This window comes from Microchirus variegatus (assembly GCF_963457635.1).
Source record: "Microchirus variegatus genome assembly, chromosome: 13".
NCBI classification, from domain to species: domain Eukaryota; kingdom Metazoa; phylum Chordata; class Actinopteri; order Pleuronectiformes; family Soleidae; genus Microchirus; species Microchirus variegatus.
This window is the reverse complement of record NC_139814.1, coordinates 20,974,211-21,000,328: the sequence shown is the minus strand read 5'-3', so window position 1 is coordinate 21,000,328 and position 26,118 is coordinate 20,974,211. Positions and strand designations below refer to the sequence as shown.

The 26,118-nt window shown below is 42.1% G+C and overlaps 3 protein-coding genes across 3 annotated transcripts; all 3 read right to left on the bottom strand.

Moving 5' to 3' along the window:
* Positions 1-582: 582 nt before the first annotated feature.
* Positions 583-8,268, bottom strand: LOC310935778 (elongation factor 1-alpha). The gene is made up of 8 exons (XM_083899730.1): positions 8,148-8,268; positions 6,759-6,919; positions 4,024-4,203; positions 3,654-3,950; positions 3,406-3,556; positions 2,577-2,833; positions 1,622-1,856; positions 583-948 (listed from the first exon to the last, which is right to left on the bottom strand). Exons 2-8 carry the CDS (start codon positions 6,900-6,902, stop codon positions 824-826), a joined length of 1,389 nt encoding a protein of 462 aa, XP_083755856.1. The 5' UTR covers positions 6,903-6,919; positions 8,148-8,268; the 3' UTR covers positions 583-823.
* A 190-nt stretch (positions 8,269-8,458) lies between these two features.
* Positions 8,459-12,113, bottom strand: LOC310935780 (elongation factor 1-alpha). The gene is made up of 8 exons (XM_083899732.1): positions 12,034-12,113; positions 11,067-11,221; positions 10,331-10,510; positions 9,954-10,250; positions 9,721-9,871; positions 9,382-9,638; positions 9,017-9,251; positions 8,459-8,910 (listed from the first exon to the last, which is right to left on the bottom strand). The coding sequence occupies exons 2-8, from the start codon at positions 11,208-11,210 to the stop codon at positions 8,789-8,791; spliced, it is 1,386 nt and encodes a 461-aa protein (XP_083755858.1). The 5' UTR covers positions 11,211-11,221; positions 12,034-12,113; the 3' UTR covers positions 8,459-8,788.
* Positions 12,114-21,052: 8,939 nt separating this feature from the next.
* On the bottom strand, positions 21,053-26,091 carry LOC310935634 (sialin; the record flags this gene model as incomplete). Its single annotated transcript, XM_083899567.1, has 10 exons — positions 25,981-26,091; positions 25,269-25,489; positions 24,941-25,174; positions 24,678-24,852; positions 24,084-24,202; positions 23,016-23,177; positions 22,453-22,579; positions 22,037-22,184; positions 21,702-21,792; positions 21,053-21,226 (listed from the first exon to the last, which is right to left on the bottom strand). The coding sequence occupies exons 1-10, from the start codon at positions 26,054-26,056 to the stop codon at positions 21,053-21,055; spliced, it is 1,527 nt and encodes a 508-aa protein (XP_083755693.1). The 5' UTR covers positions 26,057-26,091.
* Between the last annotated feature and the right edge of the window lie 27 nt (positions 26,092-26,118).

Here is a 26,118-nt window from a genome sequence, read left to right as displayed (position 1 = left end):
TAAAGTTGGTCACTTACTTGTCAGATGGAGGTGATGGATGCCTGTCCTCTTCTGTTCTCTCTACCTTGACTCATTGCTCTTTTATCTGTACAGGAATCATGTGAGGACAACTCCACCTCCTCCTCCTCCTCCTCCTCCTCCACCTCCTCCTCCTCCTGCCAACTGTCTGTCCCTGCATGATTTCACACACACACACTCCTTCTGTGAGGAAAAAATTAAGTCGACGAGTGGACGTTCAACAACTTTAACTGCACTCTCTGGATGTTATAGAGGTTGTTTGGAGGTCACATCGAGGAGGGAAAAGATGGAAAGATGTTAACAGATAAATAGTTGCGTTGATTCAAAGTGGCAGCTACGTGTCCCGGCAGGCTGAACTGAACGCCTCCCATGTGCTGACTTAACCAGCTGGTTGGTTAAGCATATGTCTTGCCAAGAGGACACACCTATGTGACAGAAATGTGAAACAACTCCAATGCCTCACCTTCTGTATCTGTGTGGACGTGTATTCATATCTTTGTGAGGACCAGTTTTGTTTAACAACCGCTGACGTGACAGAACACATAAGAAACATCTTAGTTTGGCAATGTTTAAGATTTTTATTATTTTGGTTTCAACTTAATCACGATCACAGTTTCCCCTAGAAGGCGCGTTACCTTCCTTTCCTGCGGAAACTTTTACGATGGGTTTTAATCAGCATAAGCCAGTCCTTGAGTAGAGAGCTCTGCCTCAGAGAAGACGACGCTGGGTGGCAAGGAAGACGAAGGGATGGGGTGGCCCGCTGCGGCTGAGACGGGACATTTTCATGGACATCCCGAATGACAATTCATTTCTTCTTATCTGCCTTCTGCGCAGACTTGGTGACCTTTCCGCCGGAAGCGACCTTCTTGTCCACGGATTTGATGACACCGACGGCCACAGTCTGCCTCATGTCACGCACAGCGAAGCGACCTGAGAGGCAAAGGTGGGTAAACGGGCGATAAACAAAATCAGTGTTATCATAAAACAAATGCTCTGAAACACAAAACTAAGGAAGTTTGGTATCTGCTTAATATTTGATTCACATGTTAAGTAAATGTGTCCCTCTGACCTTGGAGTTTTGATTAAACACCATTAAAAATTTACCCTAACTATGTCAACTTAAGTCTACATTGGCTTATGAACATGTTCACTGCCATAGACTAACATGAGACAGTGGGAAACTGATGTTTGTAGTCCACTCACTTTCCCACACCAAAGCCCATAGAGAAAATCAACACTTTTATTTCATAGGGACACAGGAGCTGCACAGGTCCCTGTTGCCTTGTTTGGTCATTTTGTGTCATTACTGTAAATGAGAATGAAGCATTTCACGTGCTGAAATCACAACATGACCTTTTGATCTCAACGATGAAGGCAGCAGTGGGTCGACTGCTCCCATGTGCTGTGGTGTTAAATTTCAGATTTTCTGTATGGACTTCGGTGAACACAAACGCCAGTTTCTAGCTGGAAAATTGGGTTTAACAGTCGCTCATATATTCTCAGGATACTGTGGATTCTGGTTGGCATAGATCTTATTTGGTGCTCCTCCTGGCAGCCCTGTTTCCCAACCCCTCACAATCCCGCTCCAAAGAGTCACACTCACCCAGTGGAGGATACTGGGAGAAGCTCTCAACACACATGGGTTTTCCAGGCACCATGGTGATGATGGCAGCGTCTCCAGACTTCAGAGCCTTGGGGTTGTCCTCTAGCTTCTTGCCGGAACGGCGGTCGATCTTCTCCTTCAGCTCGCTGAACTTGCAAGCGATGTGAGCGGTGTGGCAATCCAGAACGGGGGCGTAGCCCTGTGAGATCTGGCCGGGGTGGTTCAGGATGATGACCTGCGGAGGAGATGAACGTGGACATTGATAAACCGAGAAGTGAGAAGGTCAAACGGAATATGTTCATCTCAGAAAAATGTGTTTTGATCTGTAATTTGAAGGTGGAGAGAGAGTTAATTTCACGTAAGTTCCACTGGGTTGATGTGATCTATGGTGGGGGGCTCTGGTGATGATCTGGGCATCTTTAAACTTATAAAACCACCATTCTTTTCCTTACAATGTGTGCTCGGACAGAAGTGAGGAGAAAACTAATATCTTAAAAATGTGAGTGGGTGATCAAAATGTGTCACACAAACCGGCATCCGGTAAAACAAGATATATATATCACTGTACACGGGACAACCATGGGACAATGTAACTGTGCTAAGCCGCTTGTTTGATAAGGGCGTCTGTATTCAGGTCACTTTCAAAATGGCCACATACCGAGTTACTGAGGCGGATAAAATACTCTCAAATAATCCACTTCTCTGACAGGGAAGAGTTCTCTTTTTTCTTGTCACTGCACAGCTCATTATCACTCATCACATATATGGAGCGGAACATGTTGAACCGGTTTAACTCAGCCCATGTTGACGCTGTTGATGCTGCAGGTTTTTCTTCATCACACTGTATTACTGAACGTGACGTGTACACTGGATGATTCAACACAGAGGCTTCAAACCTGCTCTACATAATCTAGATCTACACCACAAGCACTCTCCTCCTCCTCCTGACTCGCACCTGAGCGCTGAAGTTGTCAGCAGCCATGGGCGGGTCGTTCTTGCTGTCGCCGGCCACGTTCCCACGACGGATCTCCTTGACGGAGACGTTCTTGATGTTGAAGCCGACGTTGTCGCCGGGGAGAGCCTCGGTCAGAGACTCGTGGTGCATCTCCACAGACTTCACCTCAGTGGTCAGGTTGGGGGGAGCGAAGGTGACGACCATGCCGGGCTTCATGATGCCGGTCTCAACACGTCCGACGGGCACTGTTCCGATACCTGAGAGGGAACAGGACAGGACGCCGGTGTGATCTCAGTTTACTTTTTTAACTTTCATGTGCACATGTGAATGAAGAAATATTATACACTGTGTGTGTAGTAGCAAATCAAAGGGACAGACATGCGCTGCATTTCAAATACATTGGAACTGGGAGTGACGTCGCTGCCGAGTTCAAGACTTTGGTAAACGCAAGCCATAAAATACAACAAAAGTGCGGTTAGCGGTAAAAGTAGCAGTGTTTATATGATGGTGGCAGTCCTGGAATCTCATGTCCAGGTTTGAGAGGTTGTTCCCAAGGTGGGGGGTTCAAGTGCAGGCCGCAGGACCAGGTCTTGAGAGTGTAGTGCCTATTATTTCTTCATCACTCTGCATACATCACCCAGATGATTGGTCTGATTGGCTGGAGGTCTATCCAAATGTGCACAGAGGCATTTCGATCTACGTCCGTTGGGACACGCCTCTTGAAAGTAGGAGGTGACTACTGTGGGAGGCGACTACACCCTTTCCAGACTCGTACTCACAGGACATAATGTGATATATATATATATATATATATACTGTATATACTTACCGCCAATCTTGTAGACGTCCTGAAGGGGCAGACGCAGGGGCTTGTCGGTGGGGCGGGAGGGGGGCAGGATGGAGTCCAGAGCCTCCAGCAGGGTGATACCAGTGGCACCGCCCTCTTTACGCTCGATCTTCCAGCTCTTGAACCAGCTCATCTAAAACACAGAATTGAGATTTCAGGTAAAGAGTGCTGGAATATCTTTTGGCTTATTATAATCATTATTTCCATCAGTTTTCCAAAGACGTCCTGACCTTCTCACTGGCCTCCAGCATGTTGTCTCCGTGCCAGCCAGAGATGGGCACAAAGGCAACAGTGGCCGGGTTGTAGCCGATCTTCTTGATGTAAGCGCTCACTTCCTTGGTGATTTCCTCAAAACGCTTCTGGCTGTAAGGGGGCTCGGTGGAGTCCATCTTGTTGACTCCGACAATGAGCTGCTTCACACCGAGGGTGTAGGCCAGCAGGGCGTGCTCACGGGTCTGGCCGTTCTTGGAGATACCAGCCTCGAACTCACCAACACCGGCAGCAACGATCAGCACGGCGCAGTCGGCCTGAACGGACAGAACTTGGTCAAACATGTGCCTTCAAAGGCTGGTGAAAAGGCTAAATAATGAATGTATTTACCTGAGATGTTCCAGTGATCATGTTCTTGATGAAATCTCTGTGTCCAGGAGCATCAATGATGGTCACATAGTACTTGGCGGTCTCAAACTTCCACAGAGCGATGTCAATGGTGATACCACGCTCACGCTCGGCCTTCAGTTTGTCCAGCACCCAGGCGTACTTGAAGGAGCCCTTGCCCATCTGTTGTGTTGTTTGGAAAATTCAATTATAAATGGAAATGTATGTATAATATATGTATGAATGAATGTATAATTCAGAAAGAGAATAAATCAGATATCTGGATCATAAAACATCTAATTGGAAAAAGAAAACAAGCCCCAATATTATTAATAATGATTATAATTATAATATAAATGGTTCATTATGAGGTAATGAAAAACAAAAATTCATACAAGCAGATGATTGTGAAATATTGCATCTTGAATCGAAGCCACATTTTACACACTGGATCTTTAAGATTATACAATCTGATACGATCCACAAACCCTGACAGTATGTGTGAGTGAGGGCGGCACATGTCTGACCAGGCTGCAGTGATTGTGTCAGCCGTGTTGACGCGTGTTAAACTAACAGAGGACAGAAATCAATGCAGTACAATATTGTTGGCGAAAAACTGCAAATCATTCATAAACACAAAAACACTGCTGAGCTATTTATAATCTTTCTTTTCATTTTTGAAAGAGTAATCTCTCAAAAATCGAATTGTGTCTGTAATAAATGCTCCTTTAATCATCCATTTGTATCTGGTTGTGTTGTTTTTGTTGCTCGCTGAATTTGTCCGGTGACCTTGAGTGTCATGAAATGCCACTAAAAATAATAGTATTATGATCATTTTCATTGTTAGGGCCCGAGCAGAGACGTGGCTGGACAGGCCCAGATAGACGCCAGCCCTCACCTTCCGTTTGATTTGTATGCTTGGTTACCACAGCAACCACTGCAGCTGCCAAAAACTATGTTTGCAGGAATGGCAACCGCCCCGCGTCTAATCTTCCTTTTAGTCTTTATTTCATCTTCTTTTTAAGACGATGATGAACCACAAAGCCGGTCTTTGTGCCGCGTGACGGCAACAGGAAGTACGCCTTCAGAAACAAGCATGGCCTCATTTACATGAAGTTTTAAGGGTGTGGTTTACATTCAAGATAATAAGTGCTGCCTTCAGCCCCAGTTATTATAATTATACACTTAAAGGTGAGTGGTTTGACAGTGTACAAATAGCAATATATTTTTATATATATGTTCACATGTTCTTAGGTTAGCTTTATTTATAACTCCAGTACAGTATTTCTTATTTATATTTTGTACCATTTTATCTTTTCTTTTAAAACAGCATTGTTACAAACTTAAATCTGAATCTGATTCTGACAATACAGGAACGTCTCTGACAGAATCTCTGTCAGTGGAGTTTAAATCATTTGTGTAAACTGACATTATACAGTGTAAATAGGGGGCTGCAACTAACAATTATTGTCTTTTGTCTGGACTCGTTTGGTTCATAAAAAGGTGAAAAATGTCGATCAGTGTTTTCCAAACCTGGGAATTATGATGTTCTCAGATGTCTTGATATGTCTACAAACTAATATTTTTTTCAGTTTTAACGATTTATTTGTGAAACGAAGCAATGAAAGCAGAAAATGTTCACATTTTAAAAGCTGAAAAATCATTAAACTTGATACCAAATAATCGAGTATCAAGATAGTTGACGACAGGGCCGGCCCAAGGCATAAGCGAACTAAGCTGCTGCTTAGGGCCCCGTGACCATTAGAGGGCCCCCAAGAGCAATTAACTAAAAAAAAAGAAAAAAAAAAAAAAAAAGTTTGGATTGCTGTAGTTTATTTAGAATTTTTCTCCCCATTTTTACCAAAGCGTTTTCACAGTTTTTACATAGTTGTCAGATGTGATTATTTCACTTTATATTTCATTAATAATCCATTGGTATTACCTTGTTCCGGGTGCCTCTGTTGATTTACATTATTATTTAAGTATTTGTTTGATATTTATTTGTTTATTTTATTTAATGCTGTGTTTTTAACATTTACAAGTCAAACCTTTGTATTACAGGAGTGCATTTTGAATCCCCCCCAAATATTTGTGTGCACATTTTCAGATTTTCATACCTAATATCTCAATATTTTATTTATAAACCGTTTGGTTTTATGTGTTGATTCTCTGTGTAGCCAGTAGTAGTAGGGGAGTTGCTGATTTTGCCAAATATTAATTGAAAGATTTTCAGTAAGTTTGCAAATCTGGTGTCTGCTTCCATGCAACAAAAGGTTCTCACATTTAGTTTTACAAGTGTATTCATATTCGTGACAGAGTAGAATAAGTAGAATACCTTTAGTATAGTAGGTGTGTGAATTATCAATAATTATTATTATTGGCAGTAAAAGAGGGCCCCAAAAAATTTGCTTAGGGCCCCATGGAGGCTGGGGCCGGCCCTGGTTGACGGTATGTGTTTTTATTTGCTGAAAGCTGTTTATTTAAAAAAAACAAAAACATTATTATCCTTTTCTCTGTATGTGTCAATGGATGGGACACGTTTGAACAGTAGGGGGCAGTATTTGACCGGCTGCTCTCAGTCAACAGACACCACCACACCCGTTTGCCCTCAATTATGAATGAATATAGTCCGTGGGAACAGTTGTGTTGTGACATGTCCAACATTGTGATCGTGTGTAATCGTAATAACAATAAGGCATTTTAAAAACGAAATGCGCGTATGTTCCCGGTGAACGAACCTCGGCGGCTTCCTTCTCAAACTTCTCGATGGTTCTCTTGTCGATTCCTCCGCACTTGTAGATGAGGTGGCCGGTGGTGGTGGATTTGCCGGAGTCGACATGGCCAATGACCACGATGTTGATGTGGATCTTCTCCTTTCCCATTTTGATTTAGTGCTTCTCTGCAGGACATGGTTAGAGAGAGAAAACAATCTGTGTTGACTCTAAAGATTAAATATGTGACGGTCAAAACACACAAATGTTTGTCTAATTAATCAGCAGCGTGCTGTGTGGATGGGAATTGACTTAAGGGTTTGTTTCTTTAACGAAACAGTGTTTTATTGGAACTGACGCAAGAGAAAAATGACGTAAATCAACCTTTTTTTTTCTTTCTTTTTTTACGCAGCGAACACAATGCCGCGTTCACGCCAAACAGTCACCGTCGTAATTACAAGCAGCACAATGGGAAACCTTCACTTTAGCTTCATTTCCCCCCCCCCCCCCGTTTTATATCAGATATAAGCACAAATCCGAATAAAAATGTGACTACTACAAGGACAGGTATATAAGCTATTCACATAATGGCTGTAAGGCAAAATAAAACTCACAATATTGACAAAGTCAAAACAGATTATCCTAAAATTTCGCTATAGATTAGAAAATAAGCTGCAGCACATACGACTTTAGCGACTTAACTCGGATATAAAGGCGGTTGTCATTATCATTGTTGTGCTGACATTGAGTAAACGCAGCATTCTAAAGACGTCTCCGTCCGCAGTCTGTTCTGCTGACGGTGCGTGAACGCAGCATTCACTTGTTCAACTCACAGCGTAGTTAAATTTCACCCGTTTTTACCCGATTTACGGGGGACATAATCAGCAAATGAACACGAAACACTCTTAAAAACCTGTCATTTTAAAAAGACTCGTCCACGACGTCTCAGAGCAGCGTGCATGAGTCATGCACCATGTGCTCGATACCGGCGACCCAGCCTCCATGTTGCGCCGTTAGCGCATAGCCGCCATGTTAGCTCTGCTCAGGGCGCGCACCCCGACATTTTACAGCAGGCACTTGGGTGGAATGGTGCGCGTTCACGAGGGTAGAATGGGCTACCATGACTGGCAGAAAAGGGAAAACTGACTTCACCGTTATATTCTTGAAGTGGAGCAGCATAAAAACAAAGCCGAATAGACGATCACATTCCAGACCTCAAAATGGATAACAATTAGACAAGGTAAGGTCGCACGTTTTTTAACCCTTTCAGTGCAAGCAGACTGATTTTAAATAGAGCCAAGCAGTATTGGTAAATACAGTCTAGTCATCTTCTGAAGGTCAAGAATGAATGGCATTTTCCTGAATACCACCTCACTTTAGAACATGCATTTAGCTGCAAATGTCAAAAACACCAACCTGTGTAAAAGCAAGACGTCCCCTGATTTGAAGCGGAGGGAAAAAAGGACAGAACGTGAGCCGTCCTTAGTTTTTATACTGAACTAGACGAGAGGGAGGGCTGTGCATGCCAGTGTTGCTGTCAGACTAAAAATTAAGGGGTGCTATTGGCTGGGGCTGCATAACTCCTATCAAGACGATTGGATGGCAAGTGCATCACCGGACTCCGATAGCATGGTCAAAAACAGCTGCAACACAGGAGAGAGGGGAGCTTGCCTATGACAGCGAAAACCTTCACTTAACTGCAGCAGAAAAGGATGAAAACGAGCCAATTTCAATTTTTTCAAAGACATTTATTTTTATTAGTTACCAGCAGCTTTCTTTCCAATCGAATGTGGCATTAAGAACAATAGGTTTTAACCTTTTTCAACTTAAACTTAACCGAGTACAGGCACCGTCATGTGATTCAGGTAAGTGACAATGCCGCATTGTTCTTTTTTCCTGCGAAAACTTTTGCGATGGGTTTTAATCAGCATAAGCCAGTCCTTAAGTAAAGAGCTATGCCTCAGAGAGGATGTTCTGGGGTGGGGGGAAGATGGACGAGGAGGAGTGGCCCGTTGGTGCCGGCACACATTTTGTTGCTGGATGTCCTGCACAACGATTCATTTCTTCTTCTGGGCCTTCTCCGCAGCCTTGGTTGTCTTTCCGGAAATATCCTTGGGTGTCACTGCCTTGATGACACCGACAGCCACAGTCTGCCTCATGTCACGCACGGCGAAACGACCTGTAAACAGAAGATTTTTGTGGATGAGCACATTTTGCTTTATTCAGCTGAAATATGAATATGCATTTCTGAATCATGCACTAGACATTTTAGGTGCATAACATACCAAGGGGAGCGTAGTTGGAGAAGGGCTCCACAACCATGGGCTTCTGTGGAATCAGTTTGACAATGGCAGCATCTCCAGACTTGACAAACTTGGGGCTGTCCTCAAGCTTCTTGCCAGAACGACGGTCGATCTTCTCGATGAGCTCATGGAACTTGCAGGCAATGTGAGCAGTGTGGCAATCCAGAACGGGGGCGTAACCCGCATTGATCTGGCCAGGGTGGTTCAGGATGATGACCTATGGACACAATAATATTATTCATCATTAATCCCTGTTGGGAAATTGTTTTTGTTCCAGATGCTCTGTGCAAAGTAAAACATCCATTTAAACACCATGTCCCTACTGTATTTTGAGTGCATAGACTCACCTGGGCATTGAAACTCTCAGCAGACTTAGGTGGGTCGTTCTTGCTGTCACCAGCCACATATCCACGACGGATTTCCTTGACGGACACGTTCTTGATGTTGAAGCCAACGTTGTCACCAGGGACAGCCTCAGGCAGAGACTCGTGGTGCATCTCCACAGACTTCACCTCAGTGGTCAGGTTGGGGGGAGCGAAGGTGACGACCATGCCAGGCTTCAGGAGACCGGTCTCAACACGTCCAACGGGCACTGTTCCAATACCTTATAACGAAGAATACTTTTAGTATAATGCATTCTTAACCCCATTAACTTCTGTTTTACAGAAGTTGGTTATGTTCCTTACCGCCGATTTTGTAGACATCCTGCAGGGGCAGGCGCAGGGGCTTGTCGGTGGGGCGGGAAGGAGCCAGGATGGCATCCAGAGCTTCCAGCAGGGTTACTCCATTGGCATTGCCCTCTTTGCGCTCAACCTTCCATCCCTTGTACCAACCCATCTACAGAAAAGTGTATGAGAAAAATAATTAGTTCTTGTTCACCAACAGTTCAACCAGCAAATCTTCAGCAGGACAACCTCACCTTCTCACTGGCCTCCAGCATGTTGTCTCCATGCCATCCAGAGATGGGCACAAAGGCAACAGTGGCTGGGTTGTAACCGATCTTCTTGATGTAAGCGCTCACTTCCTTGGTGATTTCCTCAAAACGCTTCTGGCTGTAAGGGGGCTCGGTGGAGTCCATCTTGTTGACTCCAACAATGAGCTGCTTCACACCGAGGGTGAAGGCCAGCAGGGCGTGCTCACGGGTCTGGCCGTTCTTGGAGATACCAGCCTCGAACTCACCAACACCGGCAGCAACGATCAGCACGGCGCAATCGGCCTGAACGGACAGAACTTGGTCAAACGTGTGCCTTCAAATGTTGGCGTTCAATTGAAAAGGCTAAACATCACTCGTTTTACCTGAGATGTTCCGGTGATCATGTTCTTGATGAAATCTCTGTGTCCAGGAGCATCAATGATGGTCACGCAGTACTTGTTGGTCTCAAACTTCCACAGAGCGATGTCAATGGTGATACCACGCTCACGCTCGGCCTTCAGTTTGTCCAGCACCCAGGCGTACTTGAAGGAGCCCTTGCCCATCTGTAAAGGAATTGACAAGTCAGTTAGACATTTTTATACAACATAAGGCACCATTAAAGCCTGTCATAAAATAAATTAAAATATGTCTGTCAAACATAAATTGAAGAATTCCACTTTTTTTTTTAAAATCTCAAAAATACAAACAAAATGTTCAATACAAGATTTAAAAAACATAAATTAAAAAAATATTTTAATGTCAATTACCATCTGATTGGGTTACCTTTAAGAAAAAAAATCATTGTGAAATTGAACCATTTAATTTTGTATAAATGTCTCCAAATTATTCTAAAACATACTATTTAGCAATCACAGTTTGGGGAAATGACATTAGTGGAAGTCAAATCCACACCCTGAGGCCTGAGATGAATGACGGCCATGACTGTTAAGCTCCACCCAACGTGCGCGTGCACGCTGCCACAACACCCTCGCGGCAGGGGAAGCTCAGCTAAAGAGTGGGCACGCTGATGCCGCCATCTTGGGATATCGTTTAGAACGCCAGTACGGGGGACAAATAAGTCACAGTAACTTCATTTAAAACACCAAATATGAAACTCACCTCGGCGGCTTCCTTCTCGAACTTCTCGATGGTTCTCTTATCGATTCCACCGCACTTGTAGATCAAGTGACCGGTGGAGGTGGACTTTCCGGAGTCGACATGGCCAATGACCACGATGTTGATGTGGAGCTTTTCCTTTCCCATTGTTGTAGTTTCTGTCACAAAAGAGACCCATCCATTAAACTCCACTCATTTAAACAATAAAATGAGAACCGGCGCTTCATATTTAACGGTTTTTATTATAGGGAGCGTGGGGCGTAGACATTAACAAGAACCATGTCGTGCCGGTTGGCCTATAACACAACTTATAACATAGTCGATTTTCAAAGTGTCGAGACGGGCTTCATATTTAAAAACAATTTCGAATTTTGTGTTTCGACATCACTTGTCAAAAGTAACGGTTCACACGAAGCAGCTAACGGGCGGCGTCGGCGGCGCCAGCTAGGCCTCACTCGGCCACAGGCCAGCCGGGACACGTGTTCCTCCGTGGGCCACGTCGTATAAAGTTACAAAGATCGCCAAATATCCAGTGGCTCCGCTGTCCAGACTTCCACCACCTGTCTCTGGAGGCTTCATTGAGGGGGAAATAGGAGAAAGGAATGCCGTCCTCCAGCATCCTCGGCTCTCCTTTCAACAGCCTCCCTTCTTTGTTCCCTTCCCCACTCCGCCAAATAAAACCTTTTTTCGTTCAAATAATGAACCACCACCGCATTAAAACGCTCGAAAACCACTCAAGTTAGCCAACATTTGACCATTTAAACACCCACGCGTGATAACTACTTCGACAAAAAAGGCTTAATCCACAGGTTTGTGTCAAGTTACATAACCGTCGAGACAAAGTTCTCCGCTAATTAACGGACCGTGGAAGGGGAAAAAAGCCCCACACACCGCGTATTCTTGTGGATATAAACCGGTCAAAGTTCGTCCACGCGTCGAGAACTCGCTGATGAATCAAAGCTGAACTTACCGGTGTTTCTGGGTTATTCACCAACGCTGCTGCCCCTAGCCAGGTAACAGAAAGAGGAAGTCTGCGGCTCAACAAGGGGGTTTTATACTGAATGGGAGGCGGCTTCAGGCCCCGTCGCCCTCCCTGATACCAAACCCCGCAAATCACACACATTCCTGCCAAAAAACGTCACCACGTCACCGGATGAACCGCCTGGAGCACGCGTGTTTCATCCGGCACATTATTCTCGTCACGTCTCAGTGACATGAGTGACTTTAGATAACACGACAATCATCATCATCATCGTCATCTTTGAGACAAACAGCGAGCACTAGTTCTACAGTCATTTAATCCCCTTCTTCTGTTGTAGTTTTTATTGATCAGCAGCAGATTGGAACACAATAGACTCTGTTTGAAAAACCTATTAACTCTATTTTTTTTTTTTTTTATAAATTCGAATTTATTGAGGACAAAAGTTCTCTGCACTCTATAAGAGAAACAGGGCCGGCCCAAGCCTTTATGGGGCCCTAAGCAGGATTTGATTTGATTTGATTATTGACTCTTATTGGTGCCAATGTAACTCTATTAATTGCTTTAATTATAGTTGTGTGTTATTTACACAAAAGCACTAAGTGAACTTGAATTAAACAAGTAAAACCAGTTTAATGACGTTGGACTTGCAAATGTGCACCAAATGAGCAAATCCAAAATAAAACTCAGCATTATTTAGATATTTAATTATATCTTAATATATCTAGAAGATCAAATGATTTTGTGGGATTTCTTTTTCTCCACACACTTTTTGGGCCCCCCTGGGGGCTGCTGGTGCCAATCCCAGCTGACATTGCCAACATATAGAGCCGCAACAGTGCTCCAGTTTTCTTTATCTCTATATTAATTCCAGGAATGTCTGTCTGTCTGTCTGTGTGTCTTTGATGTCAGGGCAAAAGGTGTAAGATACAATTCTTTTGATGATGAAAGTAGCATCACATCACCGCTCCATTGAGTCAAAGATGTTTGTCTGTCCGTCCATCTTTTGATCACAAGACTGGTTCAACAGGACACTCGACAGGCTTAGAAACTTGGCAGGCGTCTTACGGAGAGACCACCGGTGTGCGGTGGACGTATCGCTAGACAGTCCTGTGAATGGGACATTGCATAATCCTCTTTAGTGACTGGCTCAGTGATGCGGTTGACCTGAGCGCTTGAAGTCTTCTTCTTCTTCTTCTCCAGGCTGCACACTAAGAGGTGCAATGCTGCCCTCCGCAGTTTGAAGTTCCCAATCACATACTGAAGACCCGAAATTACAGTTTCGACTCAGATCGAAGTCGCCTGCCAAGTTTGAAGCCCGTCAAAGTATGTGGATTACCTGACAGACGGAAGTCTAAAACATCTTGACAAACTCACTTCAAATGTGCTGTTTTCGACACAAAATCCTACTTTAGAGGCACAAACTCACCAGTGAACCGACAACTTCTGTGTCCAAGTGAGATGAAATACGCTGTTTCGTCTACGTCGTCTTCTTTGAGTTCTTCCTCCTCTTGCGGCAGGCTGTACACACTGACAGGTCCAATCCTCCACTTTTTAAGTAATATTCTTCGAGTGACTTTGTTGCTCAAAGTCATCAAAGGACTCTTGCCTTTGATAGGGACGTGTTGCAGACAGACAGAACCCTGAAAAAAGCCATAGATTACTACTTTTAGAGTAACTTTAGAGTTTCTAATACATATTCATATACAGTTCCATGTACTTGTATTGTATTAACTGTGTTGTCCTTCATATTCTGTATTTAGTTTGTGCTATCCATCTAGGAAAACTCACAGCGGGCTAAAGCCTGAATAATACAACTTTCTGACACATTATTACCACGAAATATGCCACTACAGCACAACTGAGTTAACATTTCCATGGCGGCCATGCACAGCTATTTATATGCAGCTGCAAACAGAGTCTACATTGTAATCATGTTAAACGATCGAGGTTTATTTTTAATGCTTGGAGACACAGAGAATGGAACAAATTCTCAAACATAATTTATGTTTGTTTTTGGGACTGCAATTCCAATAAAAAAAATCAATTTTGGGCCCATTTATTGGGGAAATTAGAACTTGGTGTGTTAACAGTGTTAGGGGTTAGAGTTCTTGCCTTTTTTCCCCCCCAATCATTTACTTACAAAAGAAGCAGGAACACATGAGCACAAAGCTCATCACCCACTGAGACCCTGGCTCGTCAGCCTGACAAGATTATTTAAATCTGTCTGAGATTTACATTCAAACAGATGCCTGACCCTGAGAAGATGAACTCAAGCTGTTTTCAAGATTCCTTATCAGCCGGGCATTTACATTCACACCACATACGCCAGCAACCCCTACTCAGCAGGGGGAGGGAGGCTATCGTCTCTCATGCTCTTATTTACTCATTTTAAAAAAGTAGTTTCGGATTTTGCCCAAGCGTAGTTCCAGTGCTGGGTTACTGAAACTGTCCACTGCATCCAAATTGATAAGATATTAATAATTAGGCTGATAAAAATATAAAATAGAGAAATTATACAACTTGAAGGCATAAAACGGGACTTTTTTGTCATTAGGATGCTGCTTGGGAAGGTGAGGAGGTCAAATTCAGCCTCATCCTCCATCACTCTGGCACGTTGCCCAGTTTAGTCAACTGGCATCAGTGATAAACACAAGTTTACGCAGCTGCTCTTCTCAGGACAGTGTTTTAGCACTAGAAAAGGTGTCCTAAAGAGGTGACAAAATCAAGAACACATACACATGCAACAACTCGTCGGGTTTTTCCTTTTTGTGCAGGTAACGGCCGATTCAACTTGGCAGCTGCTGCTTCCACTCAGCACAGTGAAGGTGAAGGAGGGAGGAAGGGAGAGAGAGAGGGAGATATGAGACGTGGTGACAGGAGGGAGGCGATATAGAGGCCGGCAACGTGCCGAGGGGGTTACGACAAGTGAGGGAAATGACTAGAAAAAACGTTTGTGAGGGAAAAAAAACACACACAAAACATTGAGGTCATGACACTGAAAAAGTGCAGCAGCAGCAGCAGCGACTGTCGAGGTGTAAACTGAAGACGTCTCCTGCAGGAAACCTCAGATGTTTAAGTCCACATTCCTTTGTGGGCATAGAAAGTTATTAATAGGTCACAAACCTGTTTTGCTGCTTTTCAATGCCCACGGTCTAATGTACAACAGTTTAAACGTGTGTGAGGGTGATTGTAGAAGTGTACGTGAAGGAAACCACGAGTGTTCATCCGCTTTTAAATACTATCTATCTATCTATCTATCTATCTATCTATCTATCTATCTATCTATCTATCTATCTATCTATCTATCTATCTATCTATCTATCTATCTATCTATCTATCTATCTATCTATCTATCTATCTATGTAGTTCAAAGTTCTCACTGTGGGGTCCTGATCGACGAGAGACGACCTCAGGACACACAACAGCGCTGAACTCTGACAGGTCTGAGTGTTCATAAAGATGTAGCCTCCGGTGATTTCGTGACTAATCAGAGCAAAGTACAACCAGCAGCTGTGTCATTACTTCAGGCTGTAAAAGTGGAGCAGGGCCGGGGAGAGTGGGGAGGGGATGTGGGTGTGTGTGTGTGTGTGTTGAAGGAAACTGAGAATGTGATCCAACAGGCAGACTGGCAGTCAGAGCCTGGCAGCAAGACGTCAGTGATGACTCATCATGTGCGAGTGCGTGTGAGGTGGAGATCAGAACATTTATCTCAGACTGTCTCAGGAGAAGAACCTGCTTAAAACTAAACAGACGTCACATTTATTCAAATCACTGTCAAATGAGTTCACGCTATGTTGCACACACAACTGCAAACGCAAAGACGTGATCACTTTATTTACAGAAGAGGGACCTCGTGTGGTTTTCTGCTGCTGCAGGTCACCTTTTTCAAGGTCCAATGTGACCCCCGTTGGCTGATTCTTTTTGTTAAAATGAGAGATTTTATATAAGAAATCTTGCCGTCCACATCCATGTATTTATCTAAACTCATGGTTCTCAAACTGTGGTACATGTGCTACACTCTTAGAAATAAGTGTTCCAAATGTGTTCTTCTACAAGAGCTGATGTTCTACCTGGAACCATTTGGCTTCTTTGGAAAGGGTTTTTCAAGGGTTCTTGGTGGTGGAACCTTTATAAAAGGTTATACCTGAAAGCAAAAAGGGTTCTCATATGCGGACAAGCTGAAGAACCTTAAATTGTTTTACTTAGCACTTTTAAGAGTGTACCATTGGTACGCGAGCTTCCTCTGGTGGTACTTGGAGGAGAATCAGGAGTGTGTAGAAAATTAAATAAATAATAATTGGAGCATAAGTGAGGAAGAGGAGGATGGTGAGAGAATAAATCTGCCTCCGTAGCTGACTTTGCTCGGCCTAAATTAACACCACTGTATTTTAACGTTAATGTTGTTACTTCAAAGGCTGAATATTTTCTCGTGTGGTTCTTGGTGTAAAACGTTTGAGAACCACTGATGTAAACACTATGAATTTCAGTCGCCATGGGCTGCAGCACCAACCAGCTCCTACTGCCAGTTTTAAATATCACGATTTGGTGTCTGTGTGGGTGCAGGTGAAGGAAAAAAAAAAATCTCAGCAACAACCTGTGACTGAATGTGATCAATGGTAATGATGAGGAAAAAAAGGCCTCAGTCGTTGACATTCATATACATACAGGCACTTTAGCTCAATCTGAATTGCAATGTCAGCACAGTGTATGCAAACACACTCTAAAGCCCAAGGGAACAGTTCATGCAAATAAAGCACATTTACAACACACAGTACCCCCCCTGCCCTCCCACTGATCCACACATGGAAACTAAACTGTCCTCCTTTTGGTTTCCAGGCTAATCCTTCACACTCACTGGGTCGTCAATCACAGGAAAGACTACATCAAGTTTTTCACAGCCTGGAGGAAGAGAAGCTCCATGATTACACGTTTGGCTGCGACTCACCCTCTGCCTTTGTCTGTAGCCTCAGGTCGACCCACCAAGTGAAAGTCTCTTTTCTACAGGTGATGATGGATTTGTCCTTAAGGACTTCTCCTTATATAAACTGTTAAAATACCGTTACAATATACATTTTTCCACTAAAGGTTTGATTATATGTCTGTTAGAGCCAAGGTTTATGATTTCATTAATTTATTTGTTGTTTTATCTAATTACACATGGGGTTGAAATCGATGACTAAATTGAGTGTTGTTTTTTTTGTTTTCTGATTTTTCATTTTCAGTTTTTTGCTCCATATAACAAAGAAAGTACTTATGTGTGGATGTATGCACAAATATTTGTTGGTAGGTAGGTACGTAAACATATACGTGGATTGTCTGTATTTATATATTTATGTTGTAAAATAAAAACCTGGTTTCTTATCAACTACATGTCTTTAAATGTTCTGTATGTGGTCAAACAACATATAAGAGATTACGACAAAGTAAAGGTATTATGTGTAGTAATTTGTTTTTTCCCCACTTGTAATTGAGTATTCTTACACATACATTTATACTTTTACCGAATTAAAACTAAATTAAAAATTAAATACGGTTCAGTGGCATTTTAAAACGACAGGTCAACTTTGTTGATTTACTGCCTTCAAACTAAGTACAACTAAGTACTTTCAACTCATTAAATGTTAATTACGAAACGGCTTCTCCCAATATAATAAATATTACATTTTAACAGTCTTATACACGTTGTTCACGCGGATAAAAGTAATAATTTTCAAGCTAACCAAAAGCTACACGAGGGGGGGAACGGAAAAATGAGTGCAACACGGAGGATAAATGCCGCCGCACCACATCTGCTACGTCATAAAATCATCCGGTTCATTTGAGAATAAAAATCTGACGCAAACTTCAGCCTCGTCTATGAAACAGAGGGACAGGTCCACTCTGTGAGTCATCCAACACGGACCTGGAAAATGTGACACGCGTGCGTGTGCGTGTGTGTGTGTGTGTGGTGTGCGTGAATGACGAGAATCAAGAGGACGAAAAAGCACAAAAAAAGCGATACAACTATTATATATATAAAAAAATAATAATTAAAACAGTGTAAACTCACATTTAAGTCGTCACGTGGGAATAAGTATGTTTCTTAAGGCTTGATTTATAATTGATTCATGTTATATAACGTTATTTTTAAGTTAGTAAAAAAATAAACATACATTAAAAATTATTCAAACCCCAGAGCTCGATGCTCAAATTGGTCTTATTGCCCCACCTGGTGGTTGAAACCAGGAACTATTTCCTAAGCAATTTTCACCTAAGAATAAAGGAAGAATTCATGTATTTCTTTCTCAATACTATATACGAATGCATTTGTTCTTGGACTTAAAATTCCAGAATTCTGGCAGTTGAAAATAAAATAAATGGAACTGCTGTTAAATAAATAAAGGTTTCAGTGTAAACTGTACATGTGACAACATAAGTGCTTGAATTTAAATGTGTAAAACATAACATTCATGAATTAAGTTGTACAAAAACATCCTCCAACTCCAATCTTTGCATATTTATTCACAGTTTAAAAAAACAAATGTCTCATTCACACTTTTATATTTGATGTATTTATCATTTCAATTTACTTATTTGAGTAATATATATACTAATCAGCTGCGAAATAAACTCTGCAGCTGGTTCATGAAAACACTCAAACAGTAAGTGCAGTCAAACAAAACTCAATATTCACCCCCATAAACCTATAGAATATTCAGGATTATTCTGTAATTTGGTAGCAAATAATCCACTGCTGTAAACAATAACCACAATGATCAGAATCACTGATTTAAAAAAAGGAAAAAAGAAAAAATTACTTTAGCGACACATGAAAACACAAAGAGAACTCCTCTTTTAGTATCATCTCTGTAACAATAAGGAGGATCAGTGTATATTCAAACACATTAAACACATTTTTAGGCCAAATTCAATAGCAATGATAACAAAAATGACCCATTTAAATGAAGGAATTACACATTTTCCTTCCAAATTGCACTCAGTTATCAGTTAGGTAGGTATTAGGTACATCGAGCTACTATTTATAACATTACCTTCTTTTTAATTACTAATTACTAAATCAAAAACCTCTTTTGATAATTAGAGTTTAAGAATATTTTGATTTGAGCTTCTTAAATGGACTGTTGTATCAAATCTGAATTGTTAACTTGGCGTACCTAATAATCTGGAATGAGGAGCATGTAATGTTTTTTTTTTTTCCCCACTGAAAGACTATAACCACATACTGTATTTTATGACGTGATGAGATAAAAGTAACAGAATAAGAGCTGCAGAACTCCAGGGAATTCTCAAAATGGAATCGATTGTTTGGAACTTAAATACAGTTGGATTTGATGCAAATACAGTTGAATATCAATGCTATTCCTCAACCACAGACACATTATCACTATATTTATCATATATATAATCAACGATGATACATAAAAATGAAGATTAAGAATAAATGAAGACATTTTATAGAGGCTTTGTCGTGATTTTACTTCTCAAAACGAGCCCGAGTGTTGTATTGTTTTCAAAAATTAAACTAAAACTGTAAATCTGCGTGCGTGTGTGTGACACACTTTCACAGTTAAGTGAAGGTAAATAAATAAATTATGTTTCACACAGAGTCCTTTAAGGAGCTGAACATTGTAGAACAGTGTTGACAGTGAAAAAGTGCGTTGGTCATTTGAATGAGACAAAAAAAAAAAACACTTCTTTGAAACAAAAACATTAGCACCACATCAAATCTAAGGCTTTTAATGTATCTCGTCGTTGTGCCTTGGTCCCATTTCTATAAAACACTATTCCAAGAAAAGCTTGAAAATAGATCACGCTCAACGTTACCTGAACGTTATTTTGTAAAATCAAACATCAGAGTTTAAGGCATAGTTTCCTTTAAAGTTAGCACCTAAAAGGTGGAATGAATCGTTCACCGGTCGTTTGTGGCGGTGAGAGTCGAGCTCGAGATGTCGGTCCTTGAAACTCCTTGAAAGTTTGTGAAAATCTCCCTGAATAAACATGGGTTTGGTTTTTGAAGATGATTTTGTCTCTCGTCATCCTCCTCTTCCTCACATATACTTCACTACACTGGTGCAGTGACATCAGAGTAGACCCTGGTATGTACAGTAGAGCAGAGTTTCTGTTACCACAGTTTGGGAACCCAGGTTCTATCCAACCATTAAAAAGCCTTCTTGTAACAACATCTGCATATTAAAAATAAAACTAGTGTAGACTGTGTAGAAACTTGTTGATGTGCACTTTTTAAAGGGATATCATTTTTCTTTTGTTTTAAAAGGTGTGATTGTACGAGGTAGTGACTCATAATCAGCATTGACTTTTCTGAGACTGTGACGCTCAAGGTCGCAAGAAGATTTCTGCTGCTTTATCTCACTGTTTGACAACCGTTTTCCAATAGAAAATCTGTATTTTTTCATATCTTCACCACGAGACAGCCTTTTTATGGTTTAAAAAACTGCAGTTTGTAAACTGCTCACTCTCCCAACACCAAAGTCCATAAAGAAAATCAGGTGTTTTTTTCAAGCTTTTTTCCAGGGACACAAGAGCTGCTGGTTTTGGGAAGTTTGTGCCACTTTGGGCAAATATAAATGAAGGATTTCACACTCGGATGTGAAAAAATAACACATTTTGAATTTATTGTAGGAGGCAGCAGTGAATCACAGTGACTCCTGTGTGCTGTGACGTAAAATCACAGATTTTCTCTATGGGATTTGGTGAAGGGGAGTCGTAGTGAAACAAACTTTAGTTTCCAGCAGGACACATTGCAGATTAAAGCAGGTATAGATTAGGAATGGGCAAATCTGGTTTTCCATGTTTTGTCATTACCTTACACGTTCATAAATCTTCTCTGTGGAGATAAACCTCTCACATTCTTCAATGAGTATTAAAAATGCATTTAAATGTAACAGAGGTAGAACTACAAGTTTCTGCGTTTATGTTCGGTCTCTTTTAAAAACTCTTTCTGGTCTTTGTAAAATAGAGGTTCGTAGGATGTGTAGGAATTTTACGATCATGTAGAGATGGAGATAGACCTGCTCCTCCTCGACTCGGCCTCTGCTCTCTCCTCCTCGGTCATGGCCCACGGCTGAATCTCCCCGCTGCCAAATATGGTGTAGAAGAACGCTCCGCCCAGGTTGAGCCCGGCCGCCATCCAGAACACCGTCCTCCAGCCCGCCATGGTGTGCTGACAACACCAGGAGGAGAAGGAGAAAATAACTTAATTATTGTTTTATGCTGCATTTAAGCAGATCACATTAACGACTAATCCCTACATTAAAACTAACTGTGGCTAACAGTGCCACCATGAGGAAAAACCATGGTAATACACATGGACATTTTATCAGTATGGATGGAGAGGCAGGAAGTGATGACAATTATGACATAGAAAAACAAACTCAATCAGGACTGCGACGATTAACTGATTATTCATCGGTTACTAAATTAATCCAACCGACTATTTTGATAAAAAATTAAATCGTTGTGGATGTTTTCCAATGATTTTTTCAATGATTTTACAGCTTCTTAAATGTGAATAGTATTTGGTTTCTTTTTTTGTCAAAAAGAAGACGTTTTGATGGTTTTCTGCACACAGTTAATCGTAAAAATGATAATAATTGTTAGTTATTAGCCGATTTCGCTCATCAGGTGAATCCACCTACATCTTCTGTGAAGTATCCCGTCACGATGGGAGCCACGATGCCCGGGATTGTCCCGAATGAGTTGGTGATTCCCAGAAGGAATCCTGCGTACCTGCAGACCACAGACAACAACGTCTTATAATAGTCTATTACATATGTCATATGTACAGCTACAATCAAAATACTCCTGGTGATCAAATAACCTATTAAATGTCTTAGACTTCATTAAAATTAGACGATTTTTTAGTAAGTAAATTTAAAGACATCCCTTTGGGCTAAATGCACATTTTTGTCAACAAATGATTCATCTGAAACATGGTGATGACAAATAACCCAAATCAATGAGGAAATGTCACCGAGGAGCGATATCGAGCTGGTTGATGAAGACTCCGGGGGAGCTGATCCCACCGAGGGCCATGGACAGCGTGAGGAAGGTGACGGCGAGGAAGTGGCTGCAGCCGGCGTAACCCACCGCGGCCAAGAACGCAGACGTGAACAAGAGACCTGCCAGGAAATTAAATATTTGATTTAGTACACGTACATGTTTTGCTACTTCATTCTTTATTTTGGATATTAAAGGTGACTTTGTTTTATATGAAAAGTTTTTTGTGCCTTTTTCAATTTTATTTCATAGACCCCAATACTTTCAGCGACTCCAAACCAACGCCAATTGCTCTTCTTCTTCCCGATGACCGGGACACTCGAGCTCACAGGGGAATCAGACTGACATACAGCGCGATGAGAGAGGATTTTTGAAAGGACTTGCCTACACACGTGAAGAGCTTACGAACGACGGTGACGCTCCACACTCTCCTCTCGATGAGGCGGTCGGCGGCGACGCCCGACAGCAGCGACACCACCAGGCTACCGAGGTACGGCATCGCAGACAGGAAGCTGTTCTGAGGACACAGAAACAGAGAGAGACACAAACACACGTTACCTCAGAGGTTTCATGAATGAAGGCTTATGTCTATGTTCATTATGAATTGGTGTTAGTGTTTCTCGGAATTTTTCAGTTGCTTTGACGTGAATATTTCAGTGCTGTGCAGTAGGTTAACGCATGACACGTTTCCATGGCGACTGACCGGAAAAAGACGCACATGATGTCATGTTTACGTCACGCGTGTCTTTTTCCGGTCAGCCGCCATGGAAATGCGTTGTGCGTAAACATGCGTTAACATGCGTTACCGTCAAGATTTATCTGACATTTTAAATGATCATGAGTTGCAGTCTCATTGACTGTAGAGGATTTTCATTCAGCCATTTACTGATCTATTAAATTATCTACAAATATAAATCAAGTGATTAGTGCTTAAAAATTAGTCCACGTCTCACCGATTTGAGGTCAAAGTGCAGGATGTTGTCCATGTACGTGGGCAGAGAGGTGAGCAGCGTGTAGTAGGACCAGTTTGAACACATCTGGGTGACGATGATCGCCCACAGAGGGACGGACAGCAGCATCTGCAGCAGCGGCATCGACCAGCCGTGACCCGTGCCCTGATCAGATCACACCGCAAATATTTACAGAATAAACAGACAAACTATGATATTATTTACATGGGAAACATTTACTGGATTTTTGGTGAAAAACTGTGTTAAAATGTTGATATTTTAAACTGGGTAACACGGGAGCGCTGCACCCTCGTACTTCGGTCATGCACCCTCTTATCAAAATGCTGATTTAGTGTTCGTTGCCATTATTGCTCCACTTTACACTACCCACATAAACCCCACATAACATTTATGCCAGTAAACAACAGTCCTGTTTGCTAGAAGATGCACACAACGACTCCAACAACACCTACATCGTGATAAAGACGGCTTAAACGGGTTTGAATTCACATAAATGCCGCTTTTTTATTTGCCATTGAAACATACTCTCTCATCTTTAAGGTAAATACATGAAGAAACTATAATTTCCCCCTTAGTGAGCCTTAAAATGCACCCTTTTTGCCTTATATCTTCAAAAGCCCCCCATATTCTGAACCATCCCACTTTTTTAAAAACAGTTTTCTTTCTGGAGTGTGTTTGTAGCTTTGGAAAAAGGTTTCTCCAGCAGTGCAGAACAGCAGAGGGGAAGAGAAAGTTTAAAAAAAACAGTGAGGGAAACGGAAACAGGAAGTTAGAAAGAACCTTTGAACTCTTCTGGACCCGAGTCTCTGACTATAATGGAGTTACACAAACTAGTTCTGTGGTTTTAGCGACTTACTTGTGAATATTTAATGTTTTGTTTTGCTCACTGATGAATATAAACTGAATTTATTTGATGGACTGATGACAAAATAAGATTTTTTTTCAGGAAATGCCAACACTGTGTTCTTAACATATAATACATCTAGAAAATAAACTGGCGAGAGACGCCTGCTGCAGAAAACAAAACATCCGTTAATAATTAATGTGCACCTGATCTCCGATCGAGTTGATGATGTAATCTCGCTCCTCTTTGCTGATTCGAGGGTGGGTTCGAGGGTCATCGGACACCAAAATAAACCAAAACACAGCCCAGAGGCAACCGGCGCTTCCTGACGGGAGAAGAGAGGCACAGAGAGACTTTGCTAAAATACAATTATATGCTGATTATAATATTGTATGAATGAAAGAAATACAGTGAATATTATGCATTAAACATCATATATTGATTTAAAAATACATCTAGGTGTATGTTTGTCCACTTTTGTAACTTAATTGTTTCATTACACACGAAAAAAAACAACTTAATTTCACATTAAAAAGCAGGTGTTATCTTGGATGAAAGGTAGTAATAATAATAATAATAATAATGATAATAATAAATGCATCTTAAGATCATGCAATACAGATTTTACATTTCAAAATAAAACTTTCATTGGTCCAGAGAAACAACCTGTGTGTAGATATAGACTTAAAATATCCAGATATCACCCAGCCTTAACAAACACACCCTATATATATAAATATATATAAAAATGAGAAGTGAATGTCTGTGTGTGACAGTGTGTGAGTGTTTCCGTGGCTCACCACAGATGTAGAACACAGCGGGCCAGCCCAGTGCCTGGCAGATGAAGCCTGTGAGTGGCAGAGCCACGAAGGCCCCAAAGCTGGAACCGGAGCCCGACAGGGTCATGAGGCGAGAGCGCTCCAGAGGGGGCGCCCAGCGAGCCCACATCGCCGTCATGGCCGGGAACGTCACACCCTGAAACACAGCGAGGCAGACTCAGAAAAACTTGACCAAAATATGTAAAAGAGGACAGATTTTATGGACTAAGTTAAGGTGGTCGCACCTCGCCGAAGCCCTCCAACGCTCGCAGTGCGAACAGCCAGTAGGAGCCCATCTGAGCAGCCAGAGGGGTGAGGAGGGTGAGGACCGCTGTGCCCAGAACACCCAAACCCAGGAAGATGGTCCCTCCATAGTGACCGGCCAGGTAACCTCCCGGGATCTGCGTGAAGATGTAACCAAAGAAAAACGCCCCCAGCAGCCAACCCCGAGTCTCCGAGTCCCAGGGATACTGAGGGACCTGGAACCAGAGGAGGAAGAGAAGGTGAAGAGAGGATGACGGACATGGATATTCAATGAAAACAGAAAATAAATGTTTCCTTTTTCTTCTTTACCCCGTCAGGTTGTGCGAAGGAGTCACTCGTGTTCCCTCCCCCTGACGGCAGAGGACACGCATGCACCACGGAGCTGTTCTTGGCTGGCGTGGGATCGGTGCTGTTCACCATGGCGACCATGGCGACGCTGAGGTTGACCCGCAGACCGTAGACCACGGAGAAGCCGAAGAACATGATGACGGCGAGGTTGAGGCGAGCCGAGCAGCACTGAGCGGGAACAGCTTCAAAAATACAACCTCACGTTTAATGTTTTTGGAGATTTATGGAGCAATGGGATTCATTTGACTTATATTTCTATTACACATAGTTTTATTTACATCAACGGTTTTGCTCTGAATTTCCAACTGTTCATATGTGTGTTTATTAACATGCAGCATTAGTAACATCAGTCACATGACTAAAAATGTATGTAACAGCTCAATTATAATCAGTAATCTGACAAGTCACACAACGGTCACACTTCACACAAGTGCAGTGATAAGACCGTGTTCATTCAGGTATGTTAACAGTTAAAAAATAAAAATATGGTACGAGCCGGAGCTGTTAACAAAACAGGGAAAGCTAAAAAACAGTGAGTGAATCACATGTCTATGAAGCAGGGGAATCACAAGAGGAACGCTGTTTCAAAACAGGACGAGAACTGCTATCTTTGTTCTGTTTTTCTTCTTTCTGATAAGAAAAAATTACAATAAAAAAGAGAGAATCTCCACACCTGCATCGCTCTCGATGAGAGGTTCGCTGTCCTCATTGTCGATGGAGTTGATGGAGTGGCCATTAGGTGGCGCCATGGTGGTCAGCTGACCCGACGGAGGTTAAAAAGTTGGTGAGTGTGACGTCAGTGAGTCATGGT

Excerpts from the sequence above, each read along its gene's own strand:
- LOC310935778 (XM_083899730.1), bottom strand. The coding sequence starts at position 6,902 with ATGGGAAAGGAGAAGATCCACATCAACATCGTGGTCATTGGCCATGTC. Across the intron at positions 1,857-2,576 it reads CTGACAACTTCAGCGCTCAG|GTCATCATCCTGAACCACCC; the intron begins GTGCGAGTCAGG and ends TCTCCTCCGCAG. Across the intron at positions 949-1,621 it reads CTCCCAGTATCCTCCACTGG|GTCGCTTCGCTGTGCGTGAC; the intron begins GTGAGTGTGACT and ends TTTGCCTCTCAG.
- LOC310935780 (XM_083899732.1), bottom strand. The coding sequence starts at position 11,210 with ATGGGAAAGGAAAAGCTCCACATCAACATCGTGGTCATTGGCCATGTC. Across the intron at positions 10,511-11,066 it reads TCGAGAAGGAAGCCGCCGAG|ATGGGCAAGGGCTCCTTCAA; the intron begins GTGAGTTTCATA and ends ATTCCTTTACAG. Across the intron at positions 8,911-9,016 it reads CTCCAACTACGCTCCCCTTG|GTCGTTTCGCCGTGCGTGAC; the intron begins GTATGTTATGCA and ends TTCTGTTTACAG.